The sequence below is a fragment of the Jatropha curcas genome, chromosome 1 (assembly GCF_041381405.1).
Source record: "Jatropha curcas cultivar XTBG-Jc1 chromosome 1, XTBG_Jcur_1.0, whole genome shotgun sequence".
In the NCBI taxonomy this organism is placed as follows: Eukaryota; Viridiplantae; Streptophyta; class Magnoliopsida; order Malpighiales; family Euphorbiaceae; genus Jatropha; species Jatropha curcas.
Window position 1 is genome coordinate 24,498,168 of NC_143151.1, and position 25,936 is coordinate 24,524,103.

General features: G+C 28.9%; 1 protein-coding gene across 1 annotated transcript; it reads left to right on the forward strand.

Moving 5' to 3' along the window:
* Positions 1 to 1,199: 1,199 nt before the first annotated feature.
* Positions 1,200 to 2,622, forward strand: XND1 (xylem NAC domain 1). Its single transcript, XM_012235084.4, has 3 exons — positions 1,200 to 1,625; positions 1,719 to 2,002; positions 2,365 to 2,622. Exons 1-3 carry the CDS (start codon positions 1,469 to 1,471, stop codon positions 2,497 to 2,499), a joined length of 576 nt encoding a protein of 191 aa, XP_012090474.1. The 5' UTR covers positions 1,200 to 1,468; the 3' UTR covers positions 2,500 to 2,622.
* The last annotated feature ends 23,314 nt before the right edge of the window (positions 2,623 to 25,936 follow it).

The following is a 25,936-nucleotide window of genomic DNA, read 5'->3' on the forward strand; positions in this document are numbered from 1 at the left end:
ATTTCCAGTTGCAACTCCCCCAACTTAAGAAACCTGCTTGATTGCTTTTTACATTTTGCTCTATGGATCTCATTTCTGCTAACCCATTCATTACTCCCTCCCCATATGTAAAAAGATGATAAAATAAATATATTCAACTTTAAAAAGGAGTCCCAAAAGTTCTTTTTTTTTTTTTTTTTTTCAATAGAGTATTATAATTTTGTAGGAAATGTCTATATTGGACATAAATTCATTGTTTATCTACCTAACAAATAGTTGATTATCATTTTTTTTTTTTTTTAATATATGAGAGGCACAATGAACTGAAACAATATTATGGGCTACACACGATAGGAATAGCTTTCTCCTTTAAATAATTTTCACCAAATTAATGATAATATTTGTAGTGAAGAGAACTCGAACTTGAGACTTCTCGCTCCTTATATCTGAACTATTTTAGAATACAGTTAAAATACATTCATACTTTTATTTACGGTAACCGTGGTTTACATCATGTCTAAATAAGCATTTTCTTATAATATACGAAATATAAAGCAGACTTAATTCACATTTTATTACTTATTATTTAAATCTTAATTTTAGATTATCAATTACAAGTTTTTTTTTATTATTCTATTAATTATATTATGAGTTTCATATTTTTTCTATTAGAAACATAGCTAGAAGTCAATGCAAATTGAAGTTAAAAATTTTTCTTTAGAAAATTAATTAATTAATCAGTGAATAAATTAGTATTTTCAAATTTTAAAATTGAATTGCGAAATAGAAATTACCTGTATTAGTTTTAGTTTCATTTATTTGTTATTTTTTGAGATTATATATAAAGGAATTAATCTTTTTTTTATCAACTATTAAGGATATTTTCCAATCAATTTACAAGAAGTAAATCCTAATTAAAATAAATAAAAATTAAGAAGAAAGTTACTTAATTATATAAATAATGGTTATAGGCACACTCAGCCCTACATAGAGGGGGTGGGGTACCTAAACTTTTGATATGGTTTAGGACCAAACCCATATTTGTGTTTGGCGCGTGGATAACAGCAGGTGCATGATATAAGCATGAAGTGAGATCCATTGTCACAATTTTCTATTTTATTCTTTTATTTTATAATTTTTAATATTAAAAAATAAAAATTGTAAGGACAAAACACACTCACTCACTCACTACTCACTCTCTGCAACACCTATATACCGTTACTTACAAGTATAAAGGTGTTCCGTTACCCGCCGCCTTGGAGAATGAATAAGAAAGAAACAAAGCCACTTATATATTTCAAACACGCCTTCTGTTTCACGTCTCTCTCTCTTCTTATCTCCTTCTATAAATCTCATCATCTATCATCCTAAACCTTCATCGACAATGCTCTGTCATAATTAATATCTTCTTCTTCTTCTGTTTCTTGTTCTTGTTCTTTACTTTTTATTCTTACCAGGAAAAATTAATAATTGAAAGTTAATCACAGAGATGAGCAGCGTTAATCTTCCTCCCGGCTTTCGATTTTATCCGACGGAGGAAGAACTTGTTGTCCATTTTCTTCAACGTAAGGCTGCCCTTTTACCTTGTCATCCTGACGTTATCCCTGATCTTGATTTATATCCTTATGATCCATGGGAACTTGATGGTATGAATTTCTTTTTCTTTTTATTTCTTTTATTTGAATTCTTTGAAGTATTTGCATTTCGAAACAGTTTGAATTTTGATGGATGGTATATAGGTAAGGCACTAGCGGAAGGTAAGCAATGGTATTTTTATAGCCGGAGGACACAGAATAGGATAACAGAAAACGGGTATTGGAATGCAATAGGCATTGATGAACCTGTTCTTACAAGCGCCAATAAGAGAGTTGGAATGAAGAAATATTCAGTGTTTTACGTCGGAGAAGCTCCGGTTGGAATGAAAACTAATTGGATAATGGAAGAGTACAGATTATTATCATCATCATCATCGGATAGTGCTTCAAGCAGTAGACCATCCAAAACAAGAGGTCATCCAAAAAAAGTAACAGTTTAACCTTTTATTTTTTCTTTTTTTTTTTCCTTGTCCTAGTTTTCTTATTAGTATTTGATTATTTGACGTGTCCAATACGAGAAAAGTACCTTACACCTTTTAAAGTGTGTGTGCAACATATATATTTTTTCCTTATCCATATTCCGCGTGTCCAGAACCCAGATACCTTCTACCTTTCAAAGTATCTGTATATCTATAGTCGAATTGTACAATATATGCTTAATTTTGACTTTTCATTTTTAAAGTGTATATATATATATATATATATTCCGTTAAAGTGTCTGTATAACCTATAGTCGAACCAAGAGAACATTCAATTTTGACTTTTCATTTTTGTGATTGTATACATGCAGGACCATAGTAAGTGGGTTATTTGCAAAGTTTACGAGCGAAATTGTGATGATGAAGATGATGGAACTGAACTCTCATGTTTGGACGAAGTTTTCTTGTCATTAGATGACCTTGATGAAATAAGTTTACCAAATTAGAAGTTCTTATTTACATATATATAGTAATCCTCTTCCAAATTGTAGGGTTGTAAACTTGTTATGCTTCATTGAAATGTTAATCAGCCAGCTTCAACTATATATATATCAGGAATTTTCAACCAAGGGATAGTTTGGCTTGCTAGAAAGCAAACTCCAACACAATTAAACGTAGCTTAATTAAATAAGAACCGCAATTTGAGTTCGTGCATGATAGTGGGTACCAAGCAAACACTACTCTTATCTAAAATTATTAATTTGGGTTGTCTATATATATATTCATATCTTCATAATTCAAACAATTAGAATATTCTCGTATAACTTACATGTGTATATTGAAATTAAATATTTATTCTTTCGAATTGAAAAATACATATTTTTTATGTCTGACTTATGTATTTATTCAAAAATTACCTCATGAATATTGTAAGTTTGTGTTGCAGAGTAAATTAATGGAGACGGTCCTTAAAATTAAACGTTCATTTATTTATTTATTAATATTTGGATGCGTATTATAAAATGTGATAAAATTTTATTCCAGTGACTAAAATTAGAACTTCAAACTCACAATTATAAGGATAATTTCAATAGAATTGCAACATCCTTTATTGCCAAGAAAATGGGATGCTACTTCGATAAATTAATTTTTTTCTGGATAATATTAATTTAATAAAAATTATTTTGTTTCTGATAAAAAAAAAATTTAGTCAAGACTCATCGTGACATCAACTCAGGCTTAGAAGTGCTGATACGATCTCTAAACACTTAAAATAAATAAAAGAAAAAGAAAGAAAAAAGGAAGAAAAGAAAGAATGTCACGTGTAAGGATGATTGGTGGGAGGTGTTAGAAGGCAAAACGTGAGGGAGGGGTGGAGCCCAGAGAGCATTCCTCTACTTATACCCTTTTTTGTTTGTTTTATTTATAGTTTGATGGAATTTGGTAGTTGTCTTGCATCGCAAATTCTTTCCAAAAGGAACATTTCCCGTTCTTTTCTTTTGTGCGCCTGCTTATTCAAGCATTGAGTCATGCCTGATGCAAGCCAAGCCTTCACACACTTTTCAATTTCCCACACGAGTATTATATTTTACATGCACACTATATATAAATTGCCATCTTTCTTCATCAAATTAAATATTAGAATTAAATAATTGTATTCGTAAAAGTTGAACTTAATCAATAATTATAAATTTGCCATACATATAAGAACATCTGTAATACTAAGTAACAAATCTCATGTAAAAATTAGGGACAAGTTATATTACGATTTATTTTTATTCCCAGATTATTATACACTCTTAATATTTCTAATGATATACAAAAATTAAAATTTATTATTTAGCGCGTGTCCCCACACATATATATAACAATGGCTAAAAGTATCATATGTTGTGTGATTTTTTGAACATAAATGTTCATACATCTTACTTAGATGATGGACCCATAAGGAGTGTATGTATATCTAGAAAAACAAAATTGTAGAATTCAATGAACTTTTCTAGAATAACATGTCTAGAAAAGTTATGTGGGTATTTGAGTGGAGATTGATACTCTTGAGGCTAACTAGGTTAAAAAGATAGCCAAAATGCACAAGTTTTTGGTATTATAACAATTTATGTAGATGAGTATTAGACCCGTCAACTTTAATACATCAGAGCTTCAAGCACATTGAATACATGTAAGGTGAACAAATAATTGAATATTGAATAAATGTAAGGTGAATAAATAAGTGAATAGCTTTGAGACTGGGGGAGTCCGGGCTTTCAAACTCAAAAGAAATTTAAAAATTTTATGTGTAAAAAATTTTTTTTGTTCCCTTTAATTTTGAAATTTTATTTTGTTTCTTCTCTAATTTTGGAGTCTGGCTGCCAATAAGTGTCGATTTATTGGAAATTGATCACACATTGAATGAATGAAGTTGAGCCTAATGAGTGCCTAACCTAGTACAATACATGATATTTTAATACTTGTCCACTTATAAAAGGTGTGATCAATATGACATCAAACTTTCATGTTTTCACAAGCTACATGTGGGACCTATAGGTTTGGATGGATGAGGTTCTCCAACTGAAGGAAAGGTTGATGAAAGATATGCTACCTAGTTTGCATATATTAATTGGCTTGGATGTTGGAACTTAATAACTCAACTTTATTTTCATTTGAAGGTACTTATTAATTCTCTAAAATCAGTTTTTATTTTGATTTATTTAGTTATAAATTAATAATTTTAAGAATTCTGATATTTGTTAAAGAGTCAAATCAATTCTCTATAATACCTCACATTTAATTTCTTCAATATAATATTTTCAATTCTTGCTTAACAAAAATTTTGTGAATTACTAGTTTCAAATTAAAATCATAAAATAAGGTTTTTCCTTCATTTATTTATCTCTTCATTTAAGTATAAATAATTACCTAATCTAGAGGTGTTCTTAAAATAGCCAAAATTAAAAAAAATTAAAAAAAATAGGAGAATATTTTTCTAAAAATATCCGAACATGTCTAGGATGTTGATAAGTATATGTCATGGACACATTGAACCTTTTAAAGTGTCGGACAACATTTTATTTTTTTTCTACATGGAAGTGTAATTACACTTGTCATCAGTAGTGAAGATTTGGCAAAGCCAACAACATGTATGATGTGTCATGGTCGGAAGTGTTATAGATGCCTTTCATTTATTGAAATATCCAATTATCTTTTCGTCGACTTGAAAATTCAATTTCTTTTAGAATCCCTCTCCTGACCAAAGCTGCATAATTAAAGGTGGCATATAAGAGATAAGGCGATTTGGACATTTTCTATGTTGTCTTTTTTCATCATAATTTGAATTGACTCACTTTAAATAGCAGATGAGTCAAGTTATGCAGAAAAGATCACCATTTAAATTAATTGTCAAAATAATTTAAAATTTTCCCAAAATAAAGTGGATATTAAAACATCATATTTTGGTTAGTCAAACATTTAAGTCAAGAGAAGTGAATGAATTCTGTGATTTGACTCTTAATGAGTTGGGGTCATTTCCAATTTTATACAACTTTAGAATTTGAATTATGTAGATTCTGACTAAGTTTACTGATTCAACTACAATTGGTCATTTTTTTTCCCATTATTTGGAATAAATCAACTCATAAAATTTTATGAAATTTATTTATAAATTCAAATTTTATGAATTTAATTTTATGAATTTCAATAGATTTAATGCATTATTTCATTTTGTACTTTGCATTTTCTTGCAATTTCATTTTAATTTGACTTTTATGTCAATTTCATCTTGAACTTTGTCCTTATGTTATGGTAGCACCCTAAATAACAATTAAACTTAAGTTGCAAATAAAAAAAAAATGCAATACTATATGTTTCACTCTTGATTTTAAGCTCGAGTTAACTTAAGACATTTGTGTGAGTGAGGGAACTTGGGTTAATAGTAAAGAAAATCTCCATTATTTTTTAATATTTTGTATTTCTTTAATTAATAATAAATAATAATACATTATTTGATACATAGATGCCTTTTTAAAAAATTAGAAAACTTCTTAAATAATAAAATTATTATTGTTATTTGACTTTTAATATAAATTTTTAAAATAATTGTAAAATCTTAAAAACAGAGCTCGAAAAATTGTACTATGAAATTATTTTGCTCATAAACTATTAGAAATTATTAATGATTTTTTTCGTAAATGTAACACCCACCGTCCAGTCCTAAGAGCCTCGACGGCGATGCCACATTTGGTGCTGGAGACACCGTCCTAACTTAACATATAAATCATAAAGTCAGATTATGAATTAGAAGTGATTACGTATTCACAAGTTTTTTTTTGTTATTAATATATATAAATATAACGTATGAAAAACGATTTGGGAAAAATCCTACAGATTAACTGCAAGAGTTTTCCTTAAATTGAGCTCACTAAAAATGTGAATACCAAAACACTTCCTAATTCAAATTCTAATTCCCAACAGCTCCAATAACAATTAAGTAACACAACAACACTTCTATATCTTCATAGCTATATAAATCTTCAATAGCATTTTAATGATCATCAATTAAATGCATTCATTATATATATCAAGTCCTTATGTTCTTAATTATACCAATTATCTTAAACATATTTTATATCCAAACATTAAATAAAATCTCATGCTTATCTCCAAATATATACACCAAAATAATTTATAATTACAAGCTTAAGTTATAATTCAGATAACATAATCTCTGAAAATGTAATAATTATACATGCCTTAATTCTTAATTACATCAAACTAATTCTATCACTACTAAAATAGTCTCTTCTGTTTTGAAGATACTCTTCTGGTCTTCAAGTAGCAACCACGGTCTTCAACCTGCGCGTGATAAAAAAATCAACGCGTTGAGTATAAAACTTAATGGTGCTCATAATTCACATACTTACCAAAGTTGCGATGACAACTTACTTAAAACACAAATTTCATAAAATCATTTACAATCTAGAGTCATTAAATTTCAACATACATTTACATTTATAGCAAAAGAAATATCAAATAAACTTATAATTAATAACATAAATAATTTAGTTCTTTATACCATAAATCCTTTACATAAACATTTAATCACCATAAATACTTTAGTTCTTTACTTAGAGATATCAAATAAACTAACATAAATGATTTAATTCTTTCAAATCATAAATTCATTACTTGGACATTTATTATACCAATACACATACTATTTATTTTAAAACCGTGTACCGAAATATCACACTTTGAAAATTCATTTGCTAACATAATCATTTATTTCCAAACTAAGTTGTACTAAAATAATATAATCTCATTCATTTAATTGCCTTAAAAATATTTTCCAAGGGCTCGCATACATTTAGGAGCAAGAGAAGCAGATAGGTTTTCATAACTTATTCATAATGGCCGTAGGTCGCCAACCTTTTCATAATGGCCTTAGGTCGCCATCTTATTCATAACATATAAAGCGCGTCCGCAATAACATAAGACACCCACGTGTCTAGCGTATAATCATAGCTCTTATCATAATGGCATCGAATGTCGAGCATGCTCATTATACATAATAAAATCAAATCACGCATCAAATTCACACCAAGTGTACAAGAGCCCAAAATCCTTATTTTAATTCTTAATTCATAATACTTATCATAAAACTTATCTTATTCTTTAGTCTTCTTAAATTCATAATGTAAGCTTCCGTTAGAACATAAGTAACTCATGAAAATTTTATACTTAAACATAATTACTTAACATAGAAAGTTCTTATCATATGAAATCATACATGTAAGCTTACTTTAGAACTTAATTAAGTGACTCATGAAAACTTCATACTTCAACATAATTACTTAATATAGGAAATTTCTCATAAATTCCTTTTTTTTTTAAACTTTCTTAAAGTCATAATGAAATTTATCATAAGAGAAGTTTCTCATCATATAAAATCGTACTTTTTTCCTTATTCAAAATTCAAAGCACATACACCTTAAATACCCTTTTTTTTAAAACTCTAAACATATGAAAGTTATCAAAATAATCATACTTATGTCATATATATATAGCATAATATAAAAAAAAAAAAAAAAATTAAGTAAGCCTTACTACCCTAAGGTGGTTCAACCTCTTAATGAAAACCAAGGGGAGGAATTTCTTTCTCCAATCAAGCATGCTAACATAACTCTTATGCACCAAAGTATCCATTTCAACCCTCATCATGGATTATCTAAACCAATTCCACAATTTTTCTGAAATTTCCAACAATTTTTTTCATTTATATCCATTTAAACATATCCACAATAACACTTTTCAAACTAGTCTTATTTTTGTCTAATAAATCCTAAAACATACAAATAATCAAGAGAAACTTCCTCACACCTAATTCATACATACCATTATCCAAATAAACCTATGATTCAAGACATAGGACATTTCCAGCATTAAAATAAACTTGACATTTACTGTGTTTTTAAGACATAACTTGAGTTATAGGCCTCCAAATTGAATGAAATTAGATTCGTTAGAAAGCTAAGACAAAATGATAAAAATGTTTTGAAGAGACCGCAGCCCAGATCAATCTATAAGATAGCAAACAAATGCTAGGAACACTGACTAATAGTCTAGACCTGATTTAGCAGAACCAAGTCCAATGTTTCTTGAATTCCTACTTGACCAAACACTCAAATTAAACCAATCCAAAACCAAGGAAGTCTCAAGACCCAGGGCAACAACTTTCATAAAGAACTCAGAACATAATCTTGTCATTATAGTGGTCAGCATGGGCACTCAATTCAGTAATGTATGTGGCCCGACATAGCAAAGTCAGTTTGGGTGTTTCAGTCATAAGTTGAGCTATATATATCCAAATTGGACATAAGAGGATGGGTTGGAAAGATAAGAAGTAGAACTACAACTTTCATGAAGGACTTAGACATAAATGGAAAATATATAGCATCAAAAAATAGTCCTTAATCTCACCCAATAACACTTTTTCCCAAATTCAACTTACTTTAACCATGAAAAGAGCATGAAAGACAAAAATACAAGGTAGAGATTTCTACCACATACTAAATACTCATCAAACATCACCCAAGAGCATGTTATTGTAACCAAAGTTCAACAAATCAATCATTTCATACAAAATCCCAAAAAATACACATGATAACATATATGCACAAAATCAAAAATTAAGGTAAGGTAAGTGTGTTTATGAACACTAATCTTAAAAATAAGCTTAGATTAAAGTTTCCTAAGCCTTACCTTAGCCTTACACCTTGATAGAAGATTTCCCCAACCTTTGGCTCAAGTAGAGAATCTCCAAATTTCTTGAAATAATTCACCAAAATCACTTCTCAAGATTTAATCTCTAGGATTAATTACTTAATCAAGGTTTAATGGGGGATATTTGGTGGATTTAGCAAGTAAAAATTGAAGAAAAACATGGAGGAGAAGAAGAAGAAGTTGATGCCTAAGGAGGAGAAGAAGAAGAAGAAGAAAATGAAAAGTGGTTGCTCAATTATTGGAGTTGACCTTATAAAGTGATCAAAGGGTATTTAGGTCTTTCCTACAATTGGATGGCTAAGATTAAGTCAATAGTAATCTCATCTAATGGCTAAAAATATTCTCCAATTAAATTTCTTCAAAATATTATTTTCTCCACAAAATTCTCAAATTTACTCTATAAACATAAGTCCTCAAATTTCCTTAATTAATATAAAACCATAATTCACTATTCACTAATTATCTAAATTCTCCAAAAATATTCATTACTTACTTTCTACCCATAAAAATCATGTATGCATACTCCAAAACTATTAAATAAAATATAAAACATAGATAATAATTTTTCCGGGCCAAAATTGTTAGATTATTTAATAATCTATATGTGGCCCATGTGATTAAAGGGCTGGTTCTAATTAAGGTGGCTTAAGATGATAGTTATTGGGTTTAATGGATAAGAGCCAGTTAGGATTTTAATACCCTTCTTCTGCCTTATAAAAGATAAAGGAATCAACAGATTAGGGTTAACACAGAAACAAGAGAGTGTGACGGCTCCCTCAAACACATACGGAAATAGTTTGTTTGAGAGAGCTCATAAAAGAAACTCCCGCAGCTGTTGATTTTTCTCTGACCATTAAGAGAGCACTTACGAACAAAAGGCCAGAGTGAAGAAACGTAGATCTAGTGTTATGGTGAGAATCGAATTGTCCCAACGAGGTAACCCATAACATAGATCTGCCGTTATGGATCAAGGTACGCTTCCGATTATTGCATATTCTTGTCAAACAAATTCTATGAACAGTAGATCTGGGCTATATAAAAGTTTTTTCACCATGTGGCATCAGAGCCTGTACCTGTTCTAGATTTGTATGATAGTGTTTTGTTCGGCTTAATTAATGAAAATTAATTTCGTATGGTGAAATTGATTTATATGATATAAGCGAAGCCAAAATTATAGAAATTTGAAAACTGTTTGTTTTCTTTATGCTTTATAAATTATTTTGTTATTATTTATAGAGAAAGGTTATGACATATTATTGGGTTATGTCGTTAAAGTTTTGAGATATTAATTTAATCTCATAAAAGTTTTGCATAAATTAATGTTTAATGAATGGAAAATTTGTTAGTCACCAAAGTGGCCTTATTTGGATTGTTTTAGATATTGATTATGCAGTTTTCAATTATTCATATTTGTGTGATGTCGTTATATGACATGAAAGTTAAAATTGAACAATTGAGTTCGTTGATTATAATTTGTTAGGTTACCCAAAGATAGACCATTAATTATAATCAATGACATTAAAGAGACTTATCATTGTACTAGTTTCAAATTAAAATCATAAAATAAGGTTTTTCCTTCATTTATTTATCTCTTCATTTAAGTATAAATAATTACTTAATATAGAGGTGTTCTTAAAAAAATAGGACAATATATTTTTTTAAAAAATATCCGAACATGTCTAGGATGTTGATAAGTATACGTCATGGATACATTGAACCTTTTAAGGTGTCGGACAATATTTTATTTTTTTTCTACATGGAAGTGTAATTACACTTGTCATCAGTAGTGAAGATTTGGCAAAGCCAACAACATGTATGATGTGTCATGGTCGGAAGTGTTATACATGCCTTTCATTTATTGAAATATCCAATTATCTTTTCGTCAACTTGAAAATTCAATTTCTTTTAGAATCCCTCTCCTGACCAACGCTGCATAATTAAAGGTGGCATATAAGAGATAAGGCGATTTGGACATTTTCTATGTTGTCTTTTTTCATTATAATTTGAAATGACGCACTTTAAATAGCAGATGTGTCAAGTTATGCAGAAAAGATCTCTATTTAAATCAATTGTCAAAATAATTTAAAATTTTCCAAAATAAAATATATTTTTATTAATTTATTTTGGATATTAAAACATCATATTTTGGTTAGTCAAACATTTAAGTCAAGAGAAGTGAATGAATTCTGTGATTTGACTCTTAATGAGTTGGAGTCATTTCCAATTTTATACAACTTTAGAATTTGAATTATTTAGATTCTGACTAAGTTTACTGATTCAACTACAATTGGTCATTTTTTTCCCATTATTTGGAATAAATCAACTCATAAAATTTTATGAAATTTATTTATAAATTCAAATTTTACGAATTTAATTTTATGAATTTCAATAGATTTAATGCATTATCTCATTTTATACTTTGCGTTTTCTTGCAATTTCGTTTTAATTTGACTTTTATGTCAATTTTACCTTGAACTTTATCCTTATGTTATGGTAGCACTCTAAATAACAATTAAACTTAAGTTGCATGTAAAAAAAAAAAGAAAAAATGCAATACTATATGTTTCACTCTTGATTTTAAGCTCGATTTAACTTAAGACATTTGTGTGAGTGCGAGAACTTGGGTTAATAATAAAGAAAATCTCCATTATTTTTTTAATGTTTTGTATTTCTTTGATTAATAATAAATAATAATACAGTATTTGATACATAGATGCCTTTTTAAAAAATTAGAAAACTTCTTAAATAATAAAATTATTACTGTTATTTGACTTTTAATATAAATTTTTAAAATAATTGTAAAATCTTAAAAACAGAGCTCGAAAAATTGTACTATGAAATTATTTTGCTCATAAACTATTAGAAATTATTAATGATTTTTTCCGTCAACATAACGCCCACCGCCCAGTGTCGAGAGACCCGACGGCGGATGCCACATTCGGTACCGGAGACACCGTCCTAACTTAACATATAAATCATAAAGTCAAATTATGAATTAGAAGTGATTACGTATTCACAAGTTTAGCGAGTCATTTTTTTTTGTTATTAAAATATATGCATATAACTTGTGAAAAACGATTTGGGAAAAATCCTACAGATTAACTGCAAGAGTTTCTCTTAAACTGAGCTCACTAAAAATGTGAATACCAAAACACTTCCTAATCCAAATTCCAATTCCCAACAGCTCCAATAACAATTAAGCAACACAACAACACTTCTATATCTTCATAGTTATATAAATCCTCAATAGCATTTTAATGATCATCAATTAAATGCATTCATTATATATATTAAGTCCTTATGTTCTTAATCATACCAACTATATTAAACATATTTTATATCCAAAAATTAAATAAAATCTCATGCTTATCTCCAAATATATACACCAAAATAATTTATAATTACAAGGTTAAGTTATAATTCAAATAACATAATATTTGAAAATGTAATAATTATACATGCCTTAATTCTTAATTACGCCAAACTAATTCTACCACTACTAAAATAGTCTCTTCTGTTTTGAAGCTACTCTTCTGGTCTTCAAGTAGTAACCACGATCTTCAACTTGCGCGTGATAAAAATCAACGCGCTGAGTATAAAACTCAGTGAGTATAAAACTCAGTGATGCTCATAATTAACATACTTACCAAAGTTGCTATGACAGCTTACTTAAAACACAAATTTCATAAAATCATTTACAATCATAGAGTCATTAAATTTCAACATACATTTACATTTATAGCAAAAGAAATATCAAATAAACTTATAATTAATAATATAAATAATTTAGTTCTTTATACCATAAATCCTTTACATAAACATTTAATCACCATAAATACTTTAGTTCTTTACTTAGAGATATCAAATAAACTAACATAAATAATTTAATTCTTTCAAATCATAAATTCATTACCTGGACATTTATTATACCAATACACATACTATTTATTTTAAAACCATGTACCGAAATATCACGCTTTGAAAATTCATTTGCTAACATAATCATTTATTTCCAAACTAGGTTGTACTAAAATAATATAATCTCATTCATTTAATTGCCTTAAAAATAATTTCTAAGGGCTCGCATACACTTAGGAGCAAGAGAAGCAAGTAGGTTTTCATAACTTATTCATAATGGCCGAAGGTCGCCGACCTTTTCATAATGGCCTTAGGTCGCCATCTTATTCATAACATATAGAGCGCGTTCGCCCTAACATAACACACCCACGTGCCTAGCGTATAATCATAGCTCTTATTATAATGGCATCGAATGCCGAGCATGCTCATCATATATAATAAAATCAAATCAAGCATCAAATTCACACCAAGTATACAAGAGCCCAAAATCCTTATTTTAATTCTTAATTCATAATACTTCTCATAAAACTTATCTTATTCTTTAGTCTTTTTAAATTCATAATGTAAGCTTGCGTTAGAACATAAGTAACTCATGAAAATTTCATACTTAAACATAATTACTTAACATAGAAAAGTTCTTATCATATGAAATCATACATATAAGCTTACTTTAGAACTTAAGTTACTCATGAAAACTTCATACTTAAACATAATTACTTAATATAGGAAATTTCTCATAAATTCCTTTTCTTTTAAAACTTTCTTAAAATCATAATGAAATTTATCATAAAAAGTTTCTTATCATATAAAATTATACTTTCCTTATTCAAAATTCAAAGCACATACACCTTAAATACTTTTTTTTTTTTAAACTCTAAACATATGAAAGTTATCAAAATAATCATACCTATGCCATATATATATAGCATAACATAAAAAATAAAAAAATTAAGTAAGCCTTACTACCCTAAGGTGGTTCGACCTCTTAATGAAAACCAAGGGGAGGAACTTCCTTCTCCAATCAAGCATGCTGACATAACTCTTATGCACCAAAGTATCCATTTCAACCCTCATCATGCATTATCTAAACCAATTCCACACTTTTTCTGAAATTTCCAACAATTTTTTTCATTTATATCCATTTAAACATATCCACAATAACAGTTTTCAAAATAGTCTTATTTTTGTCTAATAAATCCTAAAACATACAAATAATCAAGAGAAACTTCCTCACACCTAATTCATACATACCTTTATCCAAATAAACCTATGATTCAAGACATAGGAAATTTCCAGCATTAAAATAAACTTAACCTTTGCTATATTTTTAAGATATAACTTGAGTTATAGGTCTCCAAATTGAATGAAATTAGATTCCTTAGAAAGCTAAGACAAAATGATAAAAATTTTTTGAAGAGACCACAGCCCAGATCAATCTGTAAGATAGCAAACAAATGCTAGGAATACAGACCAACAGTCTAGACCTGATTCAGCAGAACCAAGTCCAATGTTTCTTGAATTCCTACTTGACCAAACACCCAAATTAAACCAATCCAAAACCGGGAAGTCTCAAGACCTAGGGCAACAACTTTCATGAAGAACTCAGCACATAATCTTGTCATTATAGTGGTCAGCATGGGCACTCAATTCAGTGATGCATGTGGCCCGACATAACAGAGTCAATTTGGGTGTTTCAGCCATAAGTTGAGCTATATATATCCAAATTGGACATAAGAGGATGAGTTGGAAAGATAAGAAGTAGAAATACAACTTTCATGAAGGACTTAGACACAAATGGAAAATAGAAAGGATAAAAAAATAGTCCTTAATCTCACCCAATAACATTTTTTCCCAAATTCAGCTTACTTTAACCATGAAAAGAACATGAAAGACAAAAATACAAGGTAGAGATTTCTACCACATACTAAATACTCATCAAAAATCACCCAAGAGCATGTTATTGCAACCAAAGTTCAACAAATCAATCATTTCATACAAAATCCTAAAACATACACATGATAGCATATATGCACAAAATTAAAAATTAAAGTAAGGTAAGTGTGTTTGTGAAGACTAACCTTAAAAACAAGCTTGGATTAAAGTTTCCTAAGCCTTACCTTAGCCTTACACCTTGATAGAAGATTTCCCCAACCTTTGGCTCAAGTAGAGAATCTCCAAATTTCTTGAAATAATTCACCAAAATCACTTCTCAAGATTTAATCTCTAGGATTAATTACTTAATCAAGGTTTAATGGGGGATATTTGGTGGATTTAGCAAGTAAAAATTGAAGAAAAACATGGAGGAGAAGAAGAAGAAGAAAATGAAAAGTGGTTGCTCAATTATTGGAGTTGACCTTTTCAAGTGATCAAAGGGTATATAGGTCTTTCTCACAATTGGATGGCTAAGATTGAGTCAATAGTAATCTCATCTAATGGCTAAAAATATTCTCCAATTAAATTCCTTCAAAATATTATTTTTCTCCACAAAATTCTCAAATTTACTCCATAAACATAAGTCCTCAAATTTCCTTAATTAATATAAAACCATAATTCACTATTCACTAATTATCTAAATTCTCCAAAAATATTCATTATTTACTTTGTACCCATAAAAATCATGTATGCATACTCCAAAACTATTAAATAAAATGTAAAACACAGATAATAATTTTTCCATGCCAAAATAAGACCAATTCCGGGACCGGTAGTACTATCCACAGACCGGTGGTACTATACATAGACCGGTAAATCACTAGCCATCCATAGTTAATTATACTCAATATCTTCCTCGGGTTTAAATAAAATATTATCCCCTCTTTGCAGCACCATTCATGACCCGATAAAATAATACTATTTTAATATTCGAAAATTTTGGGGCATTACAGTCAAAATTTGAATATACTTATAATCAATAATAATTTAATAATTATTTAATGAAAAAAATTTATTTATTCAAGACAACAATTAATTTTTAATACATTTGTGTAAGTGAGAAAGCTTGGATTTAGTTAACCTGAGGTCAAGAGTAAACCCACATTAATTTATTTTTACTTGTAATTGAACTTCGGGTGCTATTGTAACAGAAGATCAAACTTCAGTGTGGATTGGGGGTTATTTTGTTTTTGTATCAAATCATTGACTTGATCTTTTATTTCTATATTTCCTTTTGTACCAAATCATTGATCATATACCCATACATGGTATGTAAATGTGGGTGGATCAAATACCTACATTTTAAAGCACAACGGATAAATAACCTTTAGTTTTGTGTTACCAGTTTGTTGACCGTAGAAGTAATCACGAATTAACGAATTGTTCCTAATCTCCACAGTCTAAAACCTCCTTTTTTGTCATTTTTATATGAGTGAGAGAACTGTTAGATTACCTCCTATTTTTTTTTTCTCTGATTGTAATAGATTAAAAAAATATTGGAGAGCAAATTCTCCTACATTTTGTATTTTAAATTAGATTATAAGAAATTAGAATTATCCCACTAGAACTCAAACACACTAGCTGTAACCAACTAGAATTATATTTAAACTTATTTAAATAATGATAATAATTAAACACATTAATTATTATTAATGGACCCGGATTAAAACATCAGTCATGGGTATACGCATACCTGGCCATTAATTCTAACATCTCCCACTCGCACATGACGAGACTTAACCTGTCCATAACAAGATATTCATACTTAGCAAATAGACAGTGTGACCAGCATACTTCGATAGTTCTCTGCTATACACTTCTTAAAGATATATGGCATCTTGAAGGAAAAAAAAAACTCTTCAGAGTAAAAAATATGCAATACCCTAGATTATTTATCACATTTATTGTTAGTATTGATCTTATAATAAATTTTATGTTCACAATTATGTTTATTTATAAACATAATTGGTCGACCTGTGAACACGAAACTTAAATATGACTGCAAAATAATGTTCCCTTCAAATTAATTCTCTCAATCATAATTTAACTCGCTTTTCTAGAAATGACTTATACAATCGTATCAATCATGATTTTTTGGCAACACTCTAAGATAGCAACCACTGAATTATATCTCAAGAATCAGTCAAAAGTAATAAGAGTACTGGTTTAGAGGACTATTATTCTCAAAGAGTCACATAATTGATATTTGAGATCGCTTACCTTGGCAACTCATTTGGTCGTCATTCGCACACGTGGCATGACGCATATGTCATAATGTTATTATTTCTCATTTCATATGGAACGCATGTCCACTAAAATAAAGATTTAGTTTTTAACACTATGCAGATAATAGTTAAGACATACTCAATGTCTAACTTGAATTCACTAGTCTACTCAAAACACTTCACATCTGGCTACTAAGATGGATTTAAGTATACATACAAATAATTGTAGTTGCCATAACATCATCATGTTATATATATATATATATATATATATATATATATATATATATATATCATTTCTCAAAATGAGTCGACTTGTTCGTTTTTAAGCACAGGCTCTTCTAATTATCACTCAGATAAATTTGTTTAAAAACAACCTTAACTTTGTTTATCATAAAGATATACAAAGATGATTACCCATGTGAGGATGTCAATCATATCTTTTTAAAATGCATTTAACGAATCAATAACAATAAATGTATAAAAACATTCATACTCATGTATATATAAAACAATCAACATGTCATATCATTAATAAAAATAGGTGAAACATGTCATAAAGCTCAAAAATAATAAAATAAAAAAATACATTTAACATCTACGCAGACCTTGAGATTTTATATGTCCTCTGAATATACTTTCTCTAGGCAAAAGTTTGGTCAATGGATCTGTCACCATTTCATGCATAGATACGGATTTCATATTTTTCTCTTTGCATGTAACCATATCTCTCATAAAATTGTATTTTATGTCAATATGCTTGGTCTTGCAGTGAAATTCTGGATCCTTAGTGTAAGCTATTGCTGCTTGACTGTCACAATTAATTATAACTGTTTCACTAATAGCATCAATATACAAATGCTCTAAAAATCTCTTCAACCAGACTGCCTCCTATATTGCAACCAAAAATGGTACAAATTCAACTTCCATTATGGACAATGCTATACATGATTGTTTCTTGTTACTTTAAGATATGTCACCATTGTAGAGCAAGAAAACAAATCCATGAGTGGATTTTCTCTCATCTGCATCTCCTACACAATCGACATCTGTATAGCCTCATAATTGCATATTACCACCTTGATAACACAATGAATAGTTAGCAGTATCTTTAAGATATCTTAATATCCTTTTAACTGCTCTCTAATGTGCTGGACCTGCATTGGATTGAAATCTACTTACCATCCCAATAGCAAAGCAGATATCAGGTCTTGTACACATCAATGCATACATCAAACTTCCAACCGCTTTTGCATAGGGAACTCGCTTCATTTTATCTTGCTCTTTTGGAGTCTTAGGGTAAATCTCTGACTTAAGTTATCATCTTTGGCAATAGGAGTATCTATATGTTTACAATCATGCATATTAAATCGTTTAAGAACCTTCAAAACGTATGCCTCTTATGAAAGAGACAATAATTTTCTTGAACGATCTTGTGAAATCTTAAATCTAAGGATATATATTGCTTCACCCATGTCTTTCATCTCAAAGTTGGACGATAATCAAGCTTTGACATAAGTTAGATACTCTAGGTAATTTCGAGCTATTAATATGTCATCAACATATAATGCTATAATGATAAATTTTTTGTTTGATCCTTTTGTATAAACACAATGATCTTCGTCAATCATAGAAAACTCATTTGATATGATTGTTCTATGAAAACGAATATACCGTTTTCTAAAAGACTGCTTAAGACCATAGATTGACTTCATCAATCTACAAACCTTGTGTTCTTGCTATTTTTTGACGAAACCTGTTGATTGTACCATATAGATTTTCTCATTCACTTCTTCATTGAGAAAAGCAATCTTTACATCCATTTGATGTAATTCTAGATTAAGATTTGCCACAATTGCCAAAATTAACCTTATAGAAGTAAACCTCACAAAAGGAGAAAAAGTTTCTAAATAGTCAATTCCTTCCTATTGGGTACACCCTTTGCAATGAGATGGGCCTTATACCTCTCGATGTTGCCATCAGCATTACTCTTGATTTTGAGAATCCACTTGTTCCTAATAACTTTACGCCCTTATAGAAGATCTACCAGTTGCCAAACCTGGTTTGAGATCATAGACTCCATCTCTTCTTCCATTGCTTTTATCCATTTATCCTTGGCAAGATAGAAGAATGCCTCTTTAACATTCTTTGGTTCCTCATCATCTTTTGGTGTAATCATGATAACCTCATTAATACCTACGATCTCAAAATGTCAGTCAAAAATGTTTCCACGATTATTACGTCTTAATTGAGATTCTTGAAGAACATTTTCATCAATATCTATAAGACTCCCACTCAAACTAAGATCCACTAATATCTCGGTAGGACTTGGATCTTTACTCCACTTGGACTAGGATCACTCTCATTTGGACCTATTGATGGGTACGTGTTATCCACCAATATCCTCCCACTCGAAGGAAGTGATCCAACTGAGTCCTGAGCTAAGGTCTCAAAAAGAGAAAGAGTACGATGTATTTCATTCTACTTAGGAAAATTGTTCCCTAAGAACGCAACATCTCGTTATTCAAATTCAGTTATACCCCCATTATCATGCTCACCTATGAAAACATATCATTTTGATTGTTCAAAATATCTCATGTTTATTTTAATTAATTTATTTAATCAAGTGGATGAAAGAACCTTATTCGAACTAATTTATTTTAGGCCTAGTTTGTGGCATTTAATTTGCTTATTAATTGTACAAATTTTAATCATTTAAAATTTTAATTAATCAACTATTTTGCGGTTTATTTATTCTTAATCCATTGAAGTTTAAGAAATTTTTAATACTAAAATTAATTAATTTTATTTAAAATAATCAAAGTTTGACTTTGATTATAAAATTGAAATATTTAGAAGTTTTAATATATATATATATATATATATATATATATATATATATATATATATATATATATATATATTAAAACTTCTAAATATTTCAATTTTATAATCAAAGTCAAACTTTGATTATATATATATATATATATATATTAAAGGAGGATGCACTGTGGGCTTTACTGGTGGATGGTTTTATGGGCTGATTTGAACTGGTTGAGAGTTGTTCAGACATCTCTTGACAGATCAATCTATATTCTTCTGCTGTTTTAGCTGCAGCTAACCGGGCCTGACATTGGGCTTTTTGGATACCAAACTGGGGGTTATCCTGAATAGCTAATGTATGGGCATAGGTTAAAGCTGGTTTAGATGGGCTGGATAATTTATTGCGGATCCATTGACTAATTTTATGTTCAATGGTGGAATTCTTGAATGATCCCCACCATTTTATTTTATGTCTTTTTATTATCATGGGAATTTGGCTTCCTGGAACATACTGATAATCAAAATACCATTGATATACCCATGGAGTGAAGAAGGTCATACAATAATACATCAAAGAAGGAATATGAACTTCTTCAGGTTTAGGTTTATAATGGGTTTTAAAGAACTGGTACAAATAATGGATATCATGAGGAATGATTTCCTCTGAAATTCCTTTAAATTGCCACCATCGTTTAAACCAATTTGGGATTTTTAAATCAGTGCGTATATTTTGATCAAAATATATTAACCATGAATGGGTAGTGGTAGGATTTTGAAGACAAAATATCGTATCCCACGCTTTTTTATAATCAAAGTAATTATAACTCATATTATATTTATGTAATCCTTTAAATTTTACTGGCGTTACTAAAGAAGATACGGGCCAATCCTTAGGATGGATGACGCGTTTTATTTTTATAGAAGAATAAGAAATTATTCCATTTTTATCAAAAGTATGTTTGATGTTTACTGATTCAGTATCTAATAATATATTATTATAATAGGCCTGAGGTTTTGACAAGTCTGTTGGCATAAAAAACCAATTCTCAGGATAATAATTTTTTATAATTTGCCAAGGATTAGTATGATTATAACCATCCTCAACTTCGATTTCAAAATCAAATAAATTTTTATCAAACCATTTATGTATATTACCAGTAGATTTATATTGGATTTTTGGCAAATCCACAGCCATCAACGGATTTGATAACTCTTTACTGTCTACCGTTTGAGACAGAGTAGTCGTATCATGAGCGGATACGATCGCTTTAGATTTAGAAGACATACCTGGGTCCTCTGTTGAAGAGGATGCCATTCCCTGCAGTGCTTTAATTACTTCAGGAGATTGAGAAAGTTCCTCAATCCATTTTTTAAGGTCTTTAGGAGAGGTGGTTTTAGTGGTTAAGGTTTTACTAAGATCTTCAGAGTGCTCAGAAAGAGCTTTAGTTGGAGAGCTGGAATCTTGTTTAATTTCTTTCCCTTTATCCTTCTTTCTTCCCATTGTTCTGTAAGAATTCTCTAGTTAGAAAGTCTGGAATATTATTATCATTACCTTTAATATATTCTATGTCAAATTCAAAAATACTTAAAAGCGCTTGCCATCGAGCAAAAATTTGTTTAGAGGCAAGGTTTTGGACATCTTTCTGCAAAACTTCTTTGGCAGATTTACAATCAATACGAAGTAAAAATTTTTGATTTAAAAGATGAGATTGAAATTTATTTATACAAATAACAATGCTTAAAATTTCTTTTTTAATGGTAGAATAATTTAATTGAGTTGAAGTCCAATGACCTGAAGTATATTGGATTATTCTTTCTTTACTATTAATTTTTTGTTTTAAAATTCCGCCATAACCAATATTAGAAGCATCAGTTTCAACAATTTTAAAAGCAGTAGGATCAGGAATATATAAATAAGGAATTTCTTTTACTAATGATTTTATCTTTTTTACGAGTTGAGTATGCTGAGTTGTCCAAGGACCAGCATTTTTACAAAGTCTATTATGTAAAGGTTTTATCATGCAATTTAAATTTGGATAAAAATCAATAACATAATTTAAACAACCAAGAAAACGTTGTAATTGGGTTTTATTAGAAATTTCATCAGGAAATTTTTCACCAAAAACAAGTGCTCTTTCTATAGGTTGAATCTTACCTTGTTCTATATGATGTCCTAAAAATCTTATTTTAGTTTTAAACAAATCTATTTTAGCTTTACTTAATGCTAAACCATTTTTCTCGATAATCATACAAAATGTTTTTAAATGTTTAAAATGATCTTCTAGAGTTGTACTAAATATAAGCACATCATCAATATAAACAATACAAAATTTATAATATGGGTTAAAAATATCATTCATGATCCTCTGAAATTCAGAAGGAGCATTTTTTAATCCAAAAGGCATTACATTCCATTCGTATTGACCAAATGGAACTGTAAATGCTGTTTTATATCTGTCTTTAGGGTCAATTTGAATCTGCCAATAGCCAGATTTCATATCAAATTTACTGAAAATATTTGCATTATAGAGTTGCTTTAATAGATCTTTTTTATTTGGAATAGGATACCGAATCCATTTTAAAGCTGTATTTAATGGTTTATAATTTATTACTAATCTGGGAGCACCTCGTTCTATTTCAGCGTTTTTATTTACATAAAAAGCTGCACAAGACCATGGGCTTCTAGATTTAGAAATTAATTGTTTATTAAGTAAATCTTGAATTTCATTTTTACAATGGTAAATCAATTCAGGACTCATCTGAATTGGTCTAGCTTTAGTTTTAATGGTTTTTTCATCAAAATCTTTTTCATATGGTAAGTCCACTATGTGTTGTTTACGATTCCAAAAAGCATTTGGATGGTCAGCACATAATTTGTTTTCCATAAAATTTTTTAGAGTTGAGATTTTATTTTGGATATCATCAGAATTTAATTGGTTTTTAATTCTATTTAAACATGCATTATTTTTCAAATCTTTTAAGTTTTCTTCTTTAGATTTGATTAAAGAATTTATTTCTAACATTTTAATTGAATGAGCTTTTAATAAATTTAATTGTTTCTTTTTAGGTTTCTCCGTAAATTCTAGTTGAGCCTTACAATTTTTTATTTTAAATTTAATACAATCCTCTTTAACTGAATATGGTGTGATGAGATTTATAAATGGAGTGCCTAATATTACCATATAATTTATCTGAGGTGAAAGTAAAAATACTGTGTTTATTTCTAAGGCTTGATTTATGATTATTGCATCTGTTTTTCCTATAATTTCAAGTTTAGATTTGTTGGCTGTACTTAATTTTTCACTAGTTTTTAACCAATATCTTTTAGGAACTAGATCAGATTTTATACAGTTTAAATCTGCACCTGTGTCAAAGAGTGCAATTGCATCTATCACAAAATCATTTATTTGAATGTTTATTTTTACTAAATATTTTCGTGAAGTGATTTCTTGTAATAAATTGAGAAAATTACAATCTACATCTTCATCTAATTCATTTATTTTTAAATTATTATCTGGTTCGTCTTCTTCTGAAGAAGAACTGGAAATAAGTTGAGATTCTAATATTTTTATTTTTTTTGAATTTTGTTGAAGTTGGGTTTTTAATTCTTTTACTTCATTTTTTAGCATCTTAATTTCTTTATATAATTCTTTAATAGAGTCATCTATATCGACCTTTTTAGGTTGATTTTTATTTAAAATGGTAGTTAAATCATAAATATTAGACTGAATTTTAGGAGTAATATTTTTTACTTCATCTACGTCTTCAAAACTGTTTATTAGTTTTTTAAGAAGTTTAGCTTTAGTTTCTTGATCTTCAATATCATTAACTACTGTTAATAAATTGCTTTGATCTTTAGATAACATGTTTAAAGAAAATTTTGATAAACTGGAAGAACTTGAAGTAGTTCCTAATTCATCAATTTGATTTTCACTTTCATTAGTCTCAGATTCCGAAGAATCCGAATCAATATAGAGTTCGTATATTTTATTTAAAACATTTTCTTCCAAATTTAATTCATGTAATCTTTTATTAAATTTACAAAATTTAGATGTATGCCCTTTTTTACCACAATTGTAACAAGTTAAATTTTTATAAGAAGTTTTAGTGGTAGATTTAGAAGGTTGTTTATTTTTGTTTCTATAAGAAGATTTTGTTCTCTTTTTACTATAAAATTTATCTTGACTAGGTGTATATCTATATTGTTTTTTAGAGTATTTATTTCTATAATATTTTTTAGGTTTATTGGTTTTAGAACATTGGCCCTCACATTTCTGTGGAGAAGTTATACTATAGTCAAATTGTTTACAAAAAGATCCTAATTCTTTTTTAGTTTTCTGCATTTCATATTTTATCTTTCTTTGAAGTTTTAGATCATGACATATTTGCAAACCTTCCTTTTGAATTATACTAATTAATTGTCCATAGGTTAACTTACTATAAGGTATAGGTTGACCATGTTGTTGTTTAATATGATTTCTAACTTTTTCTCCCAAGAAATGAGGTAACCCAGCTAAAAACTTTTCTTTCCAAAAGCTTTGATTAGAGTCTTCCCTTAACATTAATCTAGTGAGAAAAGTCGTTTTATAATTTTGAAAATCACCTAAATGTTTACATTTTAAATTACTAAGTAACTCGGCATTTTTATCTTTTAAGTGAGATGGATCTCCTATAAAATGAAGTGAAATATATATATATATTTCTGATAAATCCATCAATTAGAAATTCTAATTGATGGCTTTATCAGAAATAAATCTACTTAATATATATATATATATATATATATATATATATATATATATATATATATATATATATATATATATATATATATGAACCAAAATCATAATATTTCTTTAAGGATAATAATTTATCATATATTTGCATGATAATTATTTTATTGTTTTTAGTGTAAACCACCAGTATTTGGACCCTATTACTAGGGACCGACTAAAATCGGCTCAAGGCTTAGTTACAGTTACGGCTCTTCACTCCTCCTTACAAGTGTGTTTAGTGTGGATCTAACCCTTGAGCTTGATAATTATTATTATTGATGATAGTAATAGTTAAAATATTAATTTATTTTCTTTTTTATTTTGATGGTGGGCTTTCACTTAGTTATACAATATAACTGCGATCTTGTGTAGGACTTCCTACATTGTTTGTGATTCCCTATAAACATTTTACGTAAAATCATGTTTCACTATATGAACAACTCTAGGCATAGCCGCATAGACTACCTACAAAGAGTAAAGAGTTTGCCTTACTTCTGACCAACAGTTTCTGAAGGAAGTGTGGGTCCCGAATATATATGGCACAACCCAAGAGGGGGGTGAATTGGGTTTTCTATAATCTAAAATAAATTTTAGAAATTCTAATCAAGAATTAGAATTTTAAGCACAGCGGAAAAACACACAGAACTTTGTGAGAATAGAATATGGATTAAAATATCCTCACAATGTTCTAATTATAAAAGATAGAAAGTCTGTGCGAAGTGCAGCTATTGATTAGAACAGCTTCTCACTGACTTATATACTATCAGGACTTCTTTATGAAAGAAAGTTATAGAAATTAGAACTTCCTCATAAAGTATTTAGAAAATCATATAAGGTTATGTGAAAGAAAGTTATTGAAATCAGAACTTCTTCACAGAGCCTTAATCAAATATCAGAATAACTTTATGATGAAGAGCTATCAAGATTAGAACGTCCTCATAAAGTTTAGAACATTAACTAGAAACCCAATCAGTGAAATATACTGGGAATAGAGCAATAGTTAGAATATTGTATATTCACTATATTAGAATACCAGAGTTCTAATGTTCAGAAAA